Source organism: Oncorhynchus mykiss, chromosome 16, assembly GCF_013265735.2.
Source record: "Oncorhynchus mykiss isolate Arlee chromosome 16, USDA_OmykA_1.1, whole genome shotgun sequence".
NCBI lineage: Eukaryota > Metazoa > Chordata > Actinopteri > Salmoniformes > Salmonidae > Oncorhynchus > Oncorhynchus mykiss.
The window spans coordinates 12,919,166-12,939,995 of NC_048580.1; the positions used below are offsets into that span (position 1 = coordinate 12,919,166).

The 20,830-nt window shown below is 45.9% G+C and overlaps 1 protein-coding gene across 5 annotated transcripts in view; it reads left to right on the forward strand.

The window, feature by feature from the left end:
* LOC110492834 (protocadherin-15-like) overlaps positions 1-20,830 on the forward strand; it is a 303,676-nt gene that overhangs the window by 208,233 nt on the left and 74,613 nt on the right. For all 5 annotated transcript variants that reach the window (XM_036946202.1, XM_036946206.1, XM_036946204.1 and 2 more), the window contains 2 exons: positions 8,206-8,334; positions 19,469-19,777. In XM_036946202.1, the coding sequence (XP_036802097.1) occupies positions 8,206-8,334; positions 19,469-19,777 (438 nt within the window). The remainder of the gene's footprint in view (positions 1-8,205; positions 8,335-19,468; positions 19,778-20,830) is intronic.

The following is a 20,830-nucleotide window of genomic DNA, read 5'->3' on the forward strand; positions in this document are numbered from 1 at the left end:
AACATGATGCCTTCTAATTGCAGTCACTGTACTCGCCTTACGGCGAGGATAGCTGTGCTACAAGCCCAGCTTCAGACGCAATCGTTAGGCAAGGGTAATTTCAGTGTAGGAAAGGATGAAACAGCGTCTGTGCCACCAGTAAGTACAGATAGTAGTATAAATCCCCTGGCACAGTCCCCGCAGCCGGACAACTTTCTCACGGTTTCTGGAAGGAAATGCTGTAGGAACGCTGAACCGGTGTCGCTCATTCAGCCGACAGGAACTTTCAACCGGTTTTCCCCATTAAGCAGCGGGTCGGAGTCAGAGGCCGAGTCTTCTCTGGTCTCTACTCCTCCCGTTACGGGGTCTGAGACGCCGAAGCTTCCCACCATTAGCTCTGACAAATTGAAAACTAGTCATTGGCGACCCCATTACCCGCAGTATTAGACTTAAAACAAATCATCCAGCGATCATACACTGTTTACCGGGGGGCAGGGCTACCGACGTTAAGGCTAATCTGAAGATGGTGCTGGCTAAAGCTAAAACTGACGAGTGTAGAGAGTATAGAGATATTGTTATCCACGTCGGCACCAACGATGTTAGGATGAAACAGTCAGAGATCACCAAGCGCAACATAGCTTCTGCGTGTAAATCAGCTAGAAAGATGTGTCGGCATCGAGTAATTGTCTCTGGCCCCCTCCCAGTTAGGGGGAGTGATGAGCTCTACAGCAGAGTCTCACAACTCAATCGCTGGTTGAAAACTGTTTTCTGCCCCTCCCAAAAGATAGAATTTGTAGATAATTGGCCCTCTTTCTGGGACTCACCCACAAACAGGACCAAGCCTGACCTGCTGAGGAGTGACGGACTCCATCCTAGCTGGAAGGGTGCTCTCATTTTATCTACCAACATAGACAGGGCTCTAACTCCTCTAGCTCCACAGTGAAATAGGGTGCAGGCCAGGCAGCAGGCTGTTAGCCAGCCTGCCAGCATAGTGGAGTCTGCCACTAGCACAGTCAGTGTAGTCAGCTCAGCTATCACCATTGAGACCGTGTCTGTGCCTCGACCTAGGTTGGGCAAAACTAAACATGGCGGTGTTCGCCTTAGCAATCTCACTAGGATAAAGACCACCTCCATTCCTGTCATTATTGAAAGAGATCATGATACCTCACATCTCAAAAAAGGGCTACTTTATGTTAGATCCCTTACTTCAAAGGCAATTATAGTCAATTAACTAATCACTGATCATAATCTTGATGTGATTGGCCTGACTGAAACATGGCTTAAGCCTGATGAATTTACTGTGTTAAATGTGACCATATCCCCCGTGCATCCCGCAAAGGCGGAGGTGTTGCTAACATTTACGATAGCAAATTTCAATTTACATAAAAACAATTTTGCTTCTAGTCATGAAATCTATGCAGCCTACTCAATCACTTTTTATAGCTACTGTTTACAGGCCTCCTGGGCCATATACAGCGTTCCTCACTGAGTTCCCTGAATTCCTATCGGACCTTGTAGTCATAGCAGATAATATTCTAATCTTTGGTGACTTTAATATTCACATGGAAAAGTCCACAGACCCAATCCAAAAGGCTTTCGGAGCCATCATCGACTCTGTGGGTTTTGTCCAACATGTCTCTGGACCCACTCACTGTCACAGTCATACGCTGGACCTAGTTTTGTCCCATGGAATAAATGTTGTGGATCTTAATGTTTTTCCTCATAATCCTGGACTATCGGACCACCATTTTATTACGTTTGCAATTGCAACAAATAATCTGCTCAGACCCCAACCAAGGAACATCAAAAGTCGTGCTATAAATTCACAGACAACACAAAGATTCCTTGATGTCCTTCCAGATTCCCTCTGTCTACCCAAGGACGCCAGAGGACAAAAATCAGTTAACCACCTAACTGAGGAACTCAATTTAACCTTGCGCAATACCCTAGATGCAGTTGCACCCCTAAAAATTAAAAACATTTCTCATAAGAAACTAGCTCCCTGGTACACAGAAAATACCCGAGCTCTGAAGCAAGCTTCCAGAAAATTGGAACGGAAATGGCGCCACACCAAACTGGAAGTCTTCCAACTAGCTTGGAAAGACAGTACTGTGCAGTACCGAAGAGCCCTTACTGCTGCTCGATCATCCTATTTTTCTAACTTAATTGAGGAAAATAAGAACAATCTGAAATTCCTTTTTGATACTGTTGCAAAGCTAACTAAAAAGCAGCATTCCCCAAGAGAGGATGACTTTCACTTTAGCAGTGATAAATTCATGAACTTCTTTGAGGAAAAGATTATGATTATTAGAAAGCAAATTACGGACTTCTCTTTAAATGTGCGTATTCCTTCAAAGCTCAGTTGTCCTGAGTCTGCACAACTCTGCCAGGACCTAGGATCAAGAGAGACGCTCAAGTGTTTTAGTACTATATCTCTTAACACAATGATGAAAATAATCATGGCCTCTAAACCTTCAAGCTGCATACTGGACCCTATTCCAACTAAACTACTGAAAGAGCTGCTTCTTGTGCTTGGCACTCCTATGTTGAACATAATAAACGGCTCTCTATCCACCGGATGTGTACCAAACTCACTAAAAGTGGCAGTAATAAAACCTCTCTTGAAAAAGCCAAGCCTTGACCCAGAAAATATAAAAAACTATAGGCCTATATCGAATCTTCCATTCCTCTCAAAAATTTTAGAAAAGGCTGTTGCGCAGCAACTCACTGCCTTCCTGAAGACAAACAATGTATACGAAATGCTTCAGTCTGGTTTTAGACCCCATCATAGCACTGAGACGGCACTTGTGAAGGTGGTAAATGACATTTTAATGGCATCGGACCGAGGCTCTGCATCTGTCCTCGTGCTCCTAGACCTTAGTGCTGCTTTTGATACCATCGATCACCACATTCTTTTGGAGAGATTGGAAACCCAAATTGGTCTACACGGACAAGTTCTGGCCTGGTTTAGATCTTATCTGTCGGAAAGATATCAGTTTGTCTCTGTGAATGGTTTGTCCTCTGACAAATCAACTGTAAATTTCGGTGTTCCTCAAGGTTCCGTTTTAGGACCACTATTGTTTTCACTATATATTTTACCTCTTGGGGATGTTATTCGAAAACATAATGTTAACTTTCACTGCTATGCGGATGATACACAGCTGTACATTTCAATGAAACATGGTGAAGCCCCAAAATTGCCCTTGCTAGAAGCATGTGTTTCAGACATAAGGAAGTGGATGGCTGCAAACTTTCTACTTTTAAACTCGGACAAAACAGAGATGCTTGTTCTAGGTCCCAAGAAACAAAGAGATCTTCTGTTGAATCTGACAATTAATCTTAATGGTTGTACAGTCGTCTCAAATAAAACTGTGAAGGACCTTGGCGTTACTCTGGACCCTGATCTCTCTTTTGAAGAACATATCAAGACTATTTCAAGGACAGCTTTTTTCCATCTACGTAACATTGCAAAAATCAGAAACTTTTTGTCCAAAAATGATGCAGAAAAATTAATCCATGCTTTTGTCACTTCTAGGTTAGACTACTGCAATGCTCTACTTTCCGGCTACCCGGATAAAGCACTAAATAAACTTCAGTTAGTGCTAAATACGGCTGCTAGAATCCTGACTAGAACCAAAAAAATTGATCATATTACTCCAGTGCTAGCCTCTCTACACTGGCTTCCTGTCAAAGCAAGGGCTGATTTCAAGGTTTTACTGCTAACCTACAAAGCATTACATGGGCTTGCTCCTACCTATCTCCCTGATTTGGTCCTGCCGTACATACCTACACGTACGCTACGGTCACAAGACGCAGGCGTCCTATATATTAGGTTATATCCTTCCTGTTTGGCCCTGTCCGGGGGTGTCCTCGGATGGGGCCACAGTGTCTTCTGACCCCTCCTGTCTCAGCCTCCAGTATTTATGCTGCAGTAGTTTATGTGTTGGGGGGGGGGCTAGGGTCAGTTTGTTATATCTGGAGTACTTCTCCTGTCCTATTCGGTGTCCTGTGTGAATCTAAGTGTGCGTTCTCTAATTCTCTCCTTCTCTCTTTCTTTCTCTCTCTCGGAGGACCTGAGCCCTAGGACCATGCCCCAGGACTACCTGACATGATGACTCCTTGCTGTCCCCAGTCCACCTGACCGTGCTGCTGCTCCAGTTTCAACTGTTCTGCCTTATTATTATTCGACCATGCTGGTCATTTATGAACATTTGAACATCTTGGTCATGTTCTGTTATAATCTCCACCCGGCACAGCCAGAAGAGGACTGGCCACCCCACATAGCCTGGTTCCTCTCTAGGTTTCTTCCTAGGTTTTGGCCTTTCTAGGGAGTTTTTCCTAGCCACCGTGCTTCTACACCTGCATTGCTTGCTGTTTGGGGTTTTAGGCTGGGTTTCTGTACAGCACTTTGAGATATCAGCTGATGTACGAAGGGCTATAAAAATAAATTTGATTTGATTTCATTTGTTATACTACCTTCCAGAATGCAAATAAGTCCCTCCCGTGCCCTCCATTCAGCAAATTGGACCATGATTCCATCTTGCTCCTCTTATAGGCAGAAACTCAAATAGGAAGCACCTGTGGTAAGGACTATTCAATGCTGGTCTGACCTATTGGAATCCACGCTTCAAGATTGTTTTGATCACGTGGACTGGGATATGTTCAGAGTAGCTTCAGAAAATATATCGACACCAATACCGATACAGTGAATGAGTTTATCAGGATGTGCATAGGAGATGTTGTACCCACTGTGACTACTAAAATCTACCCCAACCAGAAATCGTGGATAGATGGAAGCATTCCCGCAAAACTGAAAGCGAGAACCACCGCATTTAACCAGGGCAAGAAGACTTTGAAATTTGGAAGAATACAAACAGTGTAGTTGTTCCCCCCCCGCAAAGAAATCAAGCATGCTGAACTTCGGTATAGGGACAAAGCTGAGTCCCAGGTCAACGGCTCAGACACCAGATGTATGTGGCAGGGTCTACGGATAAACCAGCCACGTCGCGGACACCGATGTCTTTCTTCCAGACAGGCTGAACACCTTCTTCGCTCGCTTTTGAGGATAATACTCCGTTGCTGATGTTAGTAAGACATTTATGTGTGTTAACCCTCGCAAGGCAGCCGGCCCAGATGGTCGTCAGACCATGTGCTAACCCTCACAAGGCAGCCGCGTCGTCCGAGCATGCACAGACCAGCTGGCTGGTGTGTTTACATATATATTCCATCTCTCCCTATCCCAGTCTGTTGTCCCCACATGCTTCAAGATGGCCACCATTGTCCCTGTACCTAAGAAAGCAAAGGTAATTTAACTAATTGACTATCGCCCCATGTCATCATGAAGTGCTTTGAGAGATTAGTCAAGCATCATGTCACCTCCAACTTACCTGCCAACCTAGATCCACTTAAATTTGCTTACCGCCTCAATAGATACACAGACGATGAGATCGCCACCATACTGCACACCTATCCCATCTGGACAAGAGTCATACCTATCTAAGAATGCTGTTCATTGACTATAGCTCAGCATTCAACAACATAGTACCATCCAAGCTCATCATCAAGTTCGAGGCCCTGTGTCTGAACCCTGTCCTGTGGAACTGGGTCCTGGACTTCCTGAAGGGTCGCCCCCAGGTGGTGAAGGTATGAAAAAACATATCCTCTTCACTGATCCTCAACACTGGGGCCCCACAAGGGTGCGTGCTCAGCCCCCTTCTGTACTCCGTTCACCCATGACTACGTGGCCAAGCACGCCTCCAACTCAATCATCAAGTGTACAGATGACACAACAGTAGTAGGCTTGATTGCCAACAACGATGAGACAGCCTACAGGGAAGAGGTGAGGGCTCTGGGAGTGTGGTGCCAGAAAAATCGGGCTGTATCACCGCCTGGTATGGCAACTGCACCGCCCACAACCGCAAAGCTCTCCAGAGGGGGGTGCGGTCTGCCCAACGCATCACCAGGGGCAAATTCCCCGCCCTCCTGGACACCTACAGCACCCGATGCCATAGGAAGGCCAAAAAGATCATCAAGGACATCAACCACCCGAGCCACTGCCTGTTCGCCTCGCTATCATCCGGAAGGCGAGGTCAGTACAGGTGCATCAAAGCTGGGACCGAGAGACTGAAAAACAGCTTCTGTCTCAAGGCCATCAGACTGCTAAACAGTCATCACTAGCACATCAGAGGCGGCTGCCTATAGATATAGATTAGAAATCACTGGCCACTTGTAGAAATGGATCACTAGCCACTTTAATAATGTTTCCGTATCAAGCATTACTCATCTCATGTGTATAAACTGCACTTAAATTTAAATTGTGTTTACATATTGCATCACCCATTTCATATGTATATATGCGGCATTGTATTATGCTATGCTACACCACTGACTGTTAAACAGCCATCTCCAGCACATCAGAGGCTGCTGCCTATAGACATAGATTAGGAATCACTGGCCACTTTAAGGAAATGAAACACTAGCCACTTTAATAAAGTCTGCACATCTTGCATTACTCATCTCATATGTGTAAACTGTACTCTATACTATTCTACAGTATCTTAGTCACTTTAGTTGTTTGTAAATATTGCCTCACCCATCTCATGTGTATATACTGTACTCTATACTATGCCACTGTATCTTAGTCCAATGCTGCTGTGACATATATGTATATATAGATTCTTAATCCATTAAATGGCCTGCTCTGATACTGCCAGTTTAAAAACGACCAAATTGGCTTTTTAGGTGGAGATTCCATCATATTTGTGAAACAGCGAATCAGGACAAACACACCCAGTCCATCTGTAACATTACAAATTACAGACTAAACCTTTAAGGGCTGAGATGTTAGATAACCGGCATTGACCGCCTTCCTTCCTCCCACGGTCTGCCAATGGTTCAGGAGCACATTAAGTTCAAGAGAAATGGTCACAGTGATGGGTCATTTGCAGATGAACTCTCCACACTATGATATTGGCTTTTAAATACCAACCTCTATAGCCAACAGGCTTAAGTACAGTATGACGGAATTAACTGGTACTTGTTGACCTGCTCGTACTACCTGGATTCTGCTCTTCATTCTGGTAAGAGTGTAGCTAGAAGTGCAAAGGCATTTATTTGATGATACAGTTTTATAAAAGCCTTATTTTCTGTAAGAGACTGCAAGTTGCGTGATGTATACTGGTTTCTGAAGAGATTCAATGCACTATGTCTGTACTAGAGGTCGACCAATTATCATTTTTCAACGCCGATACCGATTATTGGAGGACCAAAAAAAGGCGATACCGATTAATCGGCCGATTTTTTTACTTTAAAAAAAATTTGTGATAATGACAATTACAACAATACTGAATGAACACTTATTTTAACTTAATATAATACATCAATAAAATCAATTTAGCCTCAAGTAAATAATGAAACATGTTCAATTTGGTTTGAATAATGCAAAAACAAAGTGTTGGTAAAAGTGCAATATGTGCTATGTAAGAAAGCTAACGTTTAAGTTCCTTGCTCAGAACATGAGAACATATGAAAGCTGGTGGTTCCTTTTAACATGAGTCTTCAATATTCCCAGGTAAGAAGTTTTAGGTTGTAGTTATTATAGGAATTATAGGACTATTTCTCTCTATACCATTTGTATTTCATTAACCTTTGACTATCGGATGTTCTTATAGGCACTTTAGTATTGCCAGTGTAACAGTATAGCTTCCGTCCCTCTCCTCGCTCCTACCTGGGCTTGAACCAGGAACACATCGACAACAGCCACACTTGAAGCAGCGTTACCCATGCAGAGCAAGGGAAACAACCACAGGCTCAGAGTGAGTGATGTTTGAAACGCTATTAGCGCGCGCTAACTAGCTAGCCATTTCACATCAGTTACACCAGCCTCATCTCGGGAGTTGATAGGCTTGAAGTCATAAACAGCGCAATGCTTGACGCACAAGGAAGAGCTGCTGGCAAAACGCACGAAAGTGCTGTTTGAATAAATGAGTTATTTATTACATGATGGTGAATGCAAATACAGTATGTCATCATTATTCCAAGGGCTGTAGCATAAGACTATAACCTGAAAAAAATATGGATTCGTATTTATTCACTCACATTCTGATTGGGTTAAGTATGACATACAGATAAGTCTGCTGTGCTTTTAACTTACTATTTTAGATAGAGAAAGAGCTTTTCTCAAAACTTAGATCAATAATTGTGTCGTTTTTTATTCTGTGCTTCCAGACCTCCACGGCCACTGTGGATATTGTGGTCACTGATGTCAACGATAATGACCCTGTCTTCGATCCGCTCCTGCCCCAAAACCTAACCGTTACAGAGGAGGAGGCCAACTGTTTTGTGGGCCAAGTAAAGGTAAGTCTGCCCTTATGTCCGCCATTCTGTGTACTCACTGTATAATCCACATTACTGAATCATCCATAGACCCTTGTAGAATGGACTCATGTTAAGATACTGTCTGATGAGTAAGTCAGTGCACTGTGGCTGGTTAGCCGTGTAGAGTAATATTTCTGTGGTACTGAATCTATGAACGTATATTGCAGCTTGCATTGGCATAATGTCCAAGGGGCCTTTGACATTGAAAGTCTGTCCCAATGCGGTTTGACTTACATGTACCTGGCTTGCAGCAGTACACCCTACTGTTCCTCTGTGACTCTGGTGTCTGTCTCCTGCTTACTCTCCCTGTCCCATTCGGCTAATTGTAGTTAGTGGCCCTCAGGGATGTGAGGGTGCCAAGGCCTGCCAAGGCCTGCCGATCCCCCCCGGTCTCCCAGCATGTGTGCCCAGCTGCCAAGAGCCCCAAAGCAGGGAGGCCCGTATCTTTCGGTTATCACTATGGCAACAGCGTCCAGAAACGATAAAAAACTAAATATTTACCTCTTACATTTAAAGGGAGGGCTCCCTGCCCGATCCGCTGTTGATAATTTTCCAATTAAATAAATGAAATTTGAATCATTTGTCACGTTCAGGGACATCCCATAATGAGTAGCTTTGTTGGGCTCTGTTAAGCTGCAAGGAGCTGTAATTAGTGGTGTGGATAATAGGGCTGGGGATTGTTTGTGGAATAAGCGGAGGATAATGTAGGCAGACATCTTTGGTGGGACTCTGTGTTTTTTTTCTACAGTACAGCAGACCGCTGTGTTGTGAATAATTAGATTGTTTACGTGTGTGTGTGTGTGTGTGTGTGTGTGTGTGTGTGTGTGTGTGTGGTGCCTGGAGAAGTGGGTATGCCCCCAAAAATTCCACACCGCCCATTCGGTGAAGGAAAGGCACCCTGTGTAAAAAAATTATATGAGATACAGTGATATCCACACTGAATTACCTAAAATGATGAATCCCATATTTGTCTTTCACAGTCAGGCCAACCCAAGCTGTACTGTGCAGTAGGCTAATAGTAGTCCTACTATTGAAACAGATAAATGAGGCTGTCAACTGAGTCTGAAATTCAAAGTTTTCCATTTTTTCAGGTTTTTGCTCTCAAAGTCTATAACAATGCTTAAATCACATCAGCAGACAACTTTTGAAGTCTGGCAACAAAAAAAAAAAATGGTGCAGTTACCCTTTAATTGAAGTGTGCAGGCACCTAGCACTGTTGTTTGATTAGCATTGTTTCTGTAGCACATGAGATGAGGTTTGCAAAATGAATGGCCACTGGATTTATGCAAATAATGCCAGGTAGGCATAGGCTACTTTGTATTTAATAGAGAAGGTTTTTGGGAAAGCCTTTCCATCTACCAGAAGACAGTTAGGCCTATCATTACCATCCATATTTTTCCTGATCCATAATTGTTTGAAACCTGGATGTTTTACTTCATATTATGAGAAATGTATCACCTTGCTTCAAACTAGCCTGTAGCCCAAACCCTACCATAGAAAGGTGGAGGCAATTATTTGTATAAAGACTTCTTCATTATGCGTTCTCCTGTTCTATTTGTTCAATTCTTTTTTTTTCCAATGTCTAGCAGCCAATGTGATTATCCTAGTCATATTAGCAACACATGATAGTTGTTGCATCTTTAGATCTCCCCTCTTTGAGCATTTCTAGCAGATATGTCCATCTCTGTCCGCTCACATATGCGGTGCGCATTCTAAAACGGCGTTTTGCCTTGTGTACATTACTGCGCCTAAAATGGGAAGAAATAATAGTTTATCAAAATGTTAAGCTAAACATTCCCATCTGTTCCATCAGCCCTATTAATTGATATGGCGTATACCTCCACTACACTACTTTGATACGCATCAATGGGGATTAAGAAGTGAGTATAGGCAATGCCCACTAAATGGGCAAAGAGCGAATACCTGTGTTTACACTCCACTACACCACTGTGTGTGTGTGCGTGCATGTGTGCGCGTGTGTGTGTGTGTGTACGCGTGTGCGTGCGTGGCTAGACTCCCAAACCTGACCCTTCATTTCCTCCAAACTGACAATCATTCCAACCACATAACATGGCCTCCAGTGGAGAGTTTGGGACACGCTCCCAACTCTAACATTCCATGTTTGTCCCCACCACAGCTAACCTGGAGCAAAACCATGGACCACAAGCCACATTAAAGCTGGCCAGAGGCCCTGAGGTGTGCTATCAGAATATATCTCAGCCAAACATGACCATCAACACTAACTCTCCCGCCAAACTGAAATATTTGATCAAATAAGCTCTCAGATATGATCAATTACTGCGATAACATCTCGGAATGTGCAATTGATCAGCAAGTCACTGGTACTGGCTCAGCCTATGATAAGACAAGTGGGATTTGTGTAGCTACAGAGGCTACAGTATGCACATCGAAATGAGCAAGCCTTTATGGAACACTAAGCACTCAACCATCTGCCCTTCCTCAATCTGCCAACGCATGGATATTACAGTTTTTTCTGATTGCTTAGGCACTATCTTTGAAACTATAGGCGATTTCTGCAAAGCTCTACACACCGACCACAAAACCTTACACCAAACCAGCAAAACATTATTCATCTCTTTGCAAAAGCAAACAATTCTTGCAAAACTATTCAAACTCTTTAAAAAATGTTTAATGTCTACAGTACACACAAACCATCATTTGAATGAGCACACTAAGCACCAACTACCCGTTGATGGTACAAATTAAAAACTTTTGGCTTTTGCTTTTTCTGTTTGCAGGGCATAACAGTTTGCAATAAAGTTTTGTCATACATATTTCTGCTCATGATACACTGCATCTGCTTCTAGCTCCATGACTCTCTGAAAGAGTCAAGACAAGACAATGTAGCACAGTACGAAAAGACAGGGATCAGTCAATATGATGTAGCACCATACACTTCCAGATCCAGTACCAATGATAGGATAGTATAGCTCACCTGCACATATTCATATCTCACTTGTTTTACACGGTCTGAGATTCTTTCGAAAGGGACTCTGTACAGCTGCTTCATCTTAAATCTATTGCGTTTCAGTAGGCGAGACAGTGCAGAGAGACTCACTCTGTTTCAGTAGACGAGACAGTCTCGAGAGACTCACTCTGTTTCAGTAGACGAGACAGAGAGACTCACTCTGTTGACGTTTTGGAATATGGTGTTATCTCATTATGTGGTCCTGCAGTTCTCGGAGTCTGATGCAGTTATTTGCAATGACCATATTTACAATGTGGGTCTTCTGCTCTGGGGTGAACAGTCGACCTCCTCCACCAGATAGTTGTTTTTGCAGTTCTGTAAAAGCATTTGAATGGTTTTAGTGATAGATCCTTCTCATTATGTAAGTACAGTACATATTACTGTACCAGTAAGACTACAGCCCGGTTCTCATTTCGAAATATCCGGATGATACCTGCAACAGTTTAGCGGCTCAGATTTGGTTGAACTCGTTGCCCAGCCTCCCTCATGCTCATCCCATGATTGACAACATGGTCAACCACAGTCGCTCTGAGTTCATCAGTTATTGTGTTCCTGACTACCCTTCCACTTCCTCTTCCCCATCATCTCCTTCTCCCACGTCCTCCTCATCCTCTTCCTCCTCCTGTTCCTCCTCTAGTTCTCACCCCTCTTACTCTCTGTCCAATATAGGCCTCCATTGTTGTCCCAACTAAATGTTTACCTGTGGACTATTTATAGTGCTCAAGCACTGATTTGTGTACTCATTATATAAAAGTGTTTTCACGTGTCAATGTGGAAAGGCAATTGGCGAAATAGTGTAGCATTGTAGAGACCAATGTTTTTCTAGAAGTGTGTTATTAAATTGCAAACTGAGTGTAAAGCAGTGAGTTGTGTTTACAGTTTTGCAAAAAGTGTGTTGTAAAATTACACACTGAGCGTAAAGCAGAGAACGTGCATTCAGTTTGCCACACTTGGTAAATGCATTGGCTACAAGTGTTAATGATTTCAGAGATAGTACCGACGGTGGGCAACCTTGTGTGGGGTGGTATTATTTATAAACTGGGTGGGTCGAGCCCTGAATGCTGATTGGCTGACAGCCGTGGTATATCAGACCGTATACCACAGGTATGACAAAACATGTATTTTTACTGCTCTAACTACGATGGTAACCAGTTCATAATAGCAATAAGGCACCTCAGGGGTTTGTGGTATAATGTTGATCGAAGTGATCCAAGGTACTGTCTGCAAGACAAATGAGTTTGAATATGTGTCAGCGACGGGATGAAAATCGTTCCCTGATTGGAATTGATGTCTAAGACTTGTCTAGTTTGCTTCTATTATCTCGTTGATAGCACTATCAGCCCATCTCCAATGTTTTACTTGGCACATTCTGCCTGCTACTGAGCGGCATTTTGCTCTGTTTATCAAGCCAGCAAGACCCATTACTGCATTCACTTTACGAGAGAGAGCAGGCAGCAAGACAAGTGAAGCAGAAATCACTGTTCTCTCTCTGGCTCGGCGTGCAGTCTCTTCCTCACTAGATAATGACACTATTCCCAAATTGTGGTATTTACCGGTTGGGTCTGGGGTGATACACGGTGTTAGACATATCTCTGCTTCTCTTCCATACAGGTTTTAATGAACTTTTAATTGATTTTCTGAGAAAATGTATGCTTTCAATACCAGGCCCTGGTTCCTTTAGAAGGTAATAAAAAGGTATTGAATTAATTCCATCACTGACTGGATACTGTAGCTATCGTCATGGTTTTGGCCTGGCTGTTGTGCTTTCAGACTACAGTCGAGCCAACATGTTCTTTGTTATTTTTCATGGTAGGATGTTGCACACCAGACATTAACAGCAGGAACATAATTTGGGTATTTTTTTCTACTTTTTGCACCCCATTGCAATATGCTTTGAGTGAAGGCAATTTTCGTTTTATGCGTATGAGTCTCATTATCTCTGGTCGAAAATAAATGTTCTCTGAAAATAAACCTTTTCCAAAGTAAATTATCACTCATCTTTTAGTAGAATAAGTTTCATTTTGAAGACCGTGTATCTTTTCATCTATCAATGACTTCTAGCTCCCAATCTCGAGGTGAGAATTTATGTCTTGATCCTCCTTTATTCAATGGGATCGTGGCGTCTCATTCCTACAAAGACCTCCCGGTATAGATGTAGGATCTTCATTTCATCACCCTGTTGCAGGAGAATGTTCCTGTACATTGGTGGTTTAAAAGGCTTCTGAGATATGTCATTTCTACTTTGCATGAGCTATATGTGTCATGTACTGTCATGTTGTCTTGTCTCTGTCCTTTCCCTTCACCCTGTCTCCCTCTGCTGGTCGTGTTAGGTTACCTTTTCTCCCCCGCTTTCCCCCAGCTGTCCCTTGTCTCCTCTAACTACCCATTCACCCCGTTCCCCACCTGTTCCCTTTTTCCCTCTGATTAGGTCCCTATATCTCTCTCTGTTTCTGCTCCTGTCCTTGTCGGATTCTTGTTTGTTTGTGTCATTCATGCCTGAACCAGACTGCCGTCATGTTTGCTGTAACCTTGTCCTGTCCTGTCGGAATCTGCCGGTCCATCTGAGCCTACCTATGTTTGGTAATTAAAGAAGCTCTGTTTAAGTTGATTCGCTTTTGGGTCCTCATTCACTCACCATAACAGAAGAATCCGACCAAGAATGGACCCAGCGACTTCGGATCCTCTCCACTCAGCCGTCGGGATCCAGGGAGCGATGCTAGGCAGACACGAGCAGGAAGTGTCTGCTGCTCGACATGCCGTTGAGACCCTGGCCACCCAAGTCTCCAACCTCACAGAACAGGTTCACCATCTCTGCCTCGATCCACCGGCCACTTCCAGGGCTTTCGAATCTCCGGAGCCCAGAATCAATAACCCGCCGTGTTACTCTGGGGAGCCCACTGAATGCCGCTCGTTCCTCACCCAGTGTGATATTGTGTTTTCTCTCCAGTCCAACACTTACTCCAGGAGCACTGCTCGTGTCGCCTACGTCATATCTCTCCTTATTGGACGGGCTCGTGAGTGGGGCACGGCAATCTGGGAGGCAAGGGCTGAGTGTACTAACCAGTATCAAGACTTTAAGGAGGAGATGATACGGGTTTTTGATCGATCTGTTTTTGGGGAGGAGGCTTCCAGGGCCCTGTCTTCCCTATGTCAAGGCAATCGATCCATAACAGACTACTCTATTGAGTTTCGCACTCTTGCTGTCTCCAGTGGCTGGAACGAGCCGGCCTTGCTCGCTCGTCTTCTGGAGGGTTTCCGCGCAGAGGTAAAGGATGAGATTCTCTCCCGGGAGGTTCCTTCCAGCGTGGATTCCTTGATTGAACTCGCTATTCGCATTGAGCGACGGGTTGATCTTCGTCACCGAGCTCGTGGAAAGGAGCTCGCGCTCTCCGTCGCCTCCCTCTCCGCATCACTACCATCTTCCTCTGCCGGCTCGGGTGCTGAGCCCATGCAGCTGGGAGGTATCCGCATCTCGACTAAGGAGAGGGAACGGAGAATCACCAACCGCCTCTGTCTCTATTGCGGTTCCGCTGGTCATTTTGTCACTTCGTGTCCAGTAAAAGGCCAGAGCTCGTCAGTAAGCGGAGGGCTACTGGTGAGCGCTACTACTCCTGTCTCTCCTTCAAGATCCTGCACTACCTTGTCGGTCCATCTACGCTGGACCGGTTCGTCAGCTTCCTGCAGTGCCTTAATAGACTCTGGGGCGGAGGGCTGTTTTATGGACGAGACCTGGGCTCGGGAACATGACATTCCTCTCAGACAGTTAAAGGAGCCCACGGCCTTGTTCGCCCTGGATGGTAGTCCTCTCCCCAGGATTCAGCGTGAGACGCTACCTTTAACCCTCACTGTTTCTGGTAATCATAGTGAAACCATTTCTTTTTTAATTTTTCGTTCACCTTTTACACCTGTTGTTTTGGGCCATCCCTGGCTAGTTTGTCATAATCCTTCCATTAATTGGTCTAGTAATTCTATCCTCTCCTGGAACGTCTCTTGTCATGTGAAATGTTTAATGTCTGCTATCCCTCCTGTTTCCTCTGTCTCTTCTTCACAGGAGGAGCCTGGTGATTTGACAGGGGTGCCGGAGGAATATCACGATCTGCGCACGGTGTTCAGTCGGTCCAGGGCCACCTCTCTTCCTCCACACCGGTCGTATGATTGTAGTATTGATCTCCTTCCGGGAACCACCCCCCCCCGGGGTAGACTATACTCTCTGTCGGCTCCCGAACGTAAGGCTCTCGAAGATTATTTGTCTGTAGCTCTTGACGCCGGTACCATAGTCCCCTCCTCCTCTCCCGCCGGAGCGGGGTTTTTTTTTGTCAAGAAGAAGGACGGGTCTCTGCGCCCCTGCATAGATTATCGAGGGCTGAATGACATAACAGTGAAGAATCGTTATCCGCTTCCTCTTATGTCTTCAGCCTTCGAGATCCTGCAGGGAGCCAGGTTTTTCACTAAGTTGGACCTTCGTAACGCTTACCATCTCGTGCGCATCAGGGAGGGGGACGAGTGGAAGACGGCGTTTAACACTCCGTTAGGGCACTTTGAATACCGGGTTCTTCCTTTCGGCCTCGCTAACGCTCCAGCTGTCTTTCAGGCATTAGTCAATGATGTCCTGAGAGACATGCTGAACATCTTTGTTTTCGTTTACCTTGACGATATCCTGATTTTTTCACCGTCACTCCAGATTCATGTTCAGCACGTTCGACGTGTCCTCCAGCGCCTTTTAGAGAATTGTCTTTTTGTGAAGGCTGAGAAGTGCACTTTTCATGCCTCCTCCGTCACATTTCTCGGTTCTGTTATTTCCACTGAAGGCATTAAGATGGATCCCGCTAAGGTCCAAGCTGTCATTGATTGGCCCGTCCCTAAGTCACGCGTCGAGCTGCAGCGCTTTCTCGGCTTCGCGAACTTCTATCGTCGTTTCATCCGTAATTTCGGTCAGGTGGCAGCTCCTCTCACAGCCCTTACTTCTGTCAAGACGTGCTTTAAGTGGTCCGTTTCCGCCCAGGGAGCTTTTGATCTCCTCAAGAATCGTTTTACATCCGCTCCTATCCTTGTTACACCTGACGTCTCTAGACAGTTCGTTGTCGAGGTTGACGCGTCAGAGGTGGGAGTGGGAGCCATCCTTTCTCAGCGCTCCCTCTCTGACGACAAGGTCCACCCATGCGCGTATTTTTCTCATCGCCTGTCGCCGTCGGAACGTAACTATGATGTGGGCAACCGCGAACTGCTCGCCATCCGGTTAGCCCTAGGCGAATGGCGACAGTGGTTGGAGGGGGCGACCGTTCCTTTTGTCGTTTGGACTGACCATAGGAACCTTGAGTACATCCGTTCTGCCAAACGACTTAATGCGCGTCAGGCGCGTTGGGCGCTGTTTTTCGCTCGTTTCGAGTTCGTGATTTCTTATCGTCCGGGCTCTAAGAACACCAAGCCTGATGCTTTGTCTCGTCTCTTCAGTTCCTCAGTAGCCTCCACTGACCCCGAGGGGATTCTCCCTGAGGGGCGTGTTGTCGGGTTGACTGTCTGGGGAATTGAGAGGCAGGTAAAGCAAGCACTCACTCAAACTCCGTCGCCGCGCGCTTGTCCTAGGAACCTTCTTTTCGTTCCCGTTCCTACTCGTCTGGCCGTTCTTCAGTGGGCTCACTCTGCCAAGTTAGCCGGCCACCCTGGCGTTCGGGGTACGCTTGCTTCCATTCGCCAGCGTTTCTGGTGGCCCACCCGGGAGCATGACACGCGTCGTTTCGTGGCTGCTTGTTCGGTCTGCGCGCAGACTAAGTCCGGTAACTCTCCTCCTGCCGGCCGTCTCAGGCCGCTTCCTATTCCCTCTCGACCGTGGTCTCACATCGCCTTAGATTTTGTCACCGGACTGCCTTCGTCAGCGGGGAAGACTGTTATTCTTACGGTTGTCGATAGGTTCTCTAAGGCGGCTCATTTCATTCCCCTTGCTAAGCTTCCTTCTGCTAAAGAGACGGCACAAATCATCATCGAGAATGTTTTCAGAATTCATGGCCTTCCGTCAGACGTCGTTTCGGACAGAGGTCCGCAATTCACGTCTCAATTTTGGAGGGAGTTTTGCCGTTTGATTGGGGCTTCCGTCAGTCTCTCTTCCGGCTTTCACCCCCAGTCTAACGGTCAAGCAGAACGGGCCAATCAGACTATTGGTCGCATCTTACGCAGTCTTTCTTTTCGCAACCCTGCGTCTTGGTCAGAACAGCTCCCCTGGGCAGAATACGCCCACAACTCGCTTCCTTCGTCTGCGACCGGGCTATCTCCTTTTCAGAGTAGCCTCGGGTACCAGCCTCCGTTGTTCTCGTCTCAGTTCGCCGAGTCCAGCGTCCCCTCCGCTCAGGCTTTTGTCCAACGTTGCGAGCGCACCTGGAAGAGGGTCAGGTCTGCACTTTGCCGTTATAGGGCGCAGACTGTGAGAGCTGCTAATAAGCGTAGAACGAAGAGCCCTAGATATTGTCGCGGTCAGAGAGTTTGGCTCTCCACTCAGAACCTTCCCCTTAAGACGGCTTCTCGCAAGTTGACCCCGCGGTTCATTGGTCCATTCCGTATCTCTCAGGTCATTAATCCTGTCGCAGTGCGACTTCTTCTTCCGCGATATCTTCGTCGCGTCCACCCGGTCTTCCATGTCTCCTGTGTTAAGCCCGTTCTTCGCGCCCCCGCTCGTCTCCCCCCCCCCCCCCCCCATCCTTGTTGAGGGCGCACCTATCTACAGGGTCCGTAAAATCTTGGACATGCGTCCTCGGGGCCGTGGTCATCAGTACCTAGTTGACTGGGAGGGGTACGGTCCTGAGGAGAGGAGTTGGGTTCCCTCTCGGGACGTGCTGGACCGTGCGCTGATTGATGATTTCCTCCGTTGCCGCCAGGTTTCCTCCTCGAGTGCGCCAGGAGGCGCTCGGTGAGTGGGGGGGTACTGTCATGTACTGTCATGTTGTCTTGTCTCTGTCCTTTCCCTTCACCCTGTCTCCCTCTGCTGGTCGTGTTAGGTTACCTTTTCTCCCCCGCTTTCCCCCAGCTGTCCCTTGTCTCCTCTAACTACCCATTCACCCCGTTCCCCACCTGTTCCCTTTTTCCCTCTGATTAGGTCCCTATATCTCTCTCTGTTTCTGCTCCTGTCCTTGTCGGATTCTTGTTTGTTTGTGTCATTCATGCCTGAACCAGACTGCCGTCATGTTTGCTGTAACCTTGTCCTGTCCTGTCGGAATCTGCCGGTCCATCTGAGCCTACCTATGTTTGGTAATTAAAGAAGCTCTGTTTAAGTTGATTCGCTTTTGGGTCCTCATTCACTCACCATAACAATATGTTCCGTTACCTCATTAGTGGTTTGTAAAACCTCCTCCACTGTCCTCAACCTCGATCAAATCCTGTAGAGAAATGGAGGGAATAATGCGGAGTACAATACAAGCCTTACAGTATACAGACAGCGCCGCTTAACTTGCACAATGTTCTTCATTTGCATTACAGAGGACACAGTTTGGAGAGTGTGTTAAACTGTAACACTGTACCTGTTTAAGGCTGTCAGCTTGGGGCCTGTGTACTGCTCTCTCCCTGCTGTTGAAACAGGTGTCTCGTCGTGTGTGTGTTCCTCCCTATTGGTTTATGCATGATGCTTACCATATGGATGGTCTAACTCCCCCTGTGTCTCCCTCATCATCCATCCCTCCATCTATCCATCCCTCCATCTATCCATCCTTCCATATTTCCATCCCGTCATCTAACCATCCTTCCATATTTCCATCCCTCCATCTATCCATCCCTCCATCCATCCATCTATCCATCATCTATCCGTCGATCTACCCATCCATCCATCCATCTACTCATCTATCCATCCCTCCATCTATCCGTCGATCTACCCATCCATCCATCTATCCATCCCTCCATCTATCCATCCTTCCATATTTCCATCCCTTCATCTAACCATCCTTCCATATTTCCATCCCTCCATCTATCCATCCATCCATCTATCCATCATCTATCTGTCGATCTACCCATCCATCCATCCATCTACTCATCTATCCATTAATCCCTCCATTTATCCATCTATCTATCCATCCCTCCATCTATCCCTCCATTTATCCATCTATCCATCCCTCCATCTATCCATCCATCCATCTATCCATCCAGGCCACAGATCCAGACGCGGGGGTTAATGGCCAGGTGTGCTACCGACTGGTCAATCACGCCGACCTCTTCAGGATCAACTCCAACGGCACCATCTCCACCGCAGTGCCTTTGGATCGAGAGGTCAAGGGTCAGTATGACCTCATCGTGGAGGCTGAGGACGGAGCGGTGGAGGACCCCAGGAGGACCACACTGACTCTGTCGGTGACTGTGCTGAATGTGGATGATAACAGTCCGGTGTTCTCACAACCATCCTATACGGTCAATCTGCCGGAGAATAGTCCTAAGAACACAGTCATCCTGCAGTTTACCGTGAGTGTGTGTGTGTGTGTGTGTGTCCAAGAGTGCACAGCATGCTCCATACACACTCAGCAGCAGGGGTATATACTACTTCAAACACTCCACAGTCCAAATGCATCCTCTTGTACATCAAAGCACACAAAGCCAGGAGGTACATGGTTAGCCTAGAGCATATTGACAGAGGATATCAAAACCTCAGACATGGCCTCGCTATTCAGTCACATGCTGCCAGGAAAGGGCAAACAGGAGCTTCAGATTCCCGCACAGCGGTCGCTGCCTTTTGTTACATCAAATTACACCAAGTATCTGTACCAACCAACCAACCATACAAACAAACAAACAAACAAACAGAACATGACTCTCTGAGTGGAATAGAAACCGAAAAAGACAAACCACCCAATTTTTCCCCCATTATTTTTCAAGATCCTGTTTCTATTTGTGTTTAACAAGAACCTTTCCTTTTAGAATTGTGATTATTTGTGTTTTAAAATAACCTTAATCTTTGATCCTAAAGTTGAGCCTGGACTAACTAGAATTGTGGTTATTTGTTGTTGGCCAGCCAAAGAGAATACTTTTTTATGAGACCAGTCATGTCTCCCTTTGTTGGGCTAATCATGGAACATTTCAGGTGGGGTTGGTTGATTTACAGTTGCCATGACAATGACTGTCTGGTCCAAGTACACTGATCCCTCTGCAGTGACAAACCTATCAACATCTTCCGTCGCTCCCCACGCCACACCGAACCTGCTGATACGCTGATATTTTGGGCAAATTAGTGGGGCCACTGATGACTGAGCTAGCACGGTAGGGGGTTTATCTGTGTATAGGCCCAAAGATATTCTTCCTCAATACACACTCCATGTTAACACACTCACCTCCACCTGAAAGCACTCCACAGACAGGGATGAATCCATTAATAGTGGCCTCCCTCCTGACAATGGATTTGAGTAGTTATTACTGCAGATCACTGTGATTTGTCTGACGAGTTGCCATTCTGTAGAAACTAGAATTGCTTGTCGCCTGAATAAGGGACTCAGGTTGAAATAAAGGTTGCAAAATGCTGTA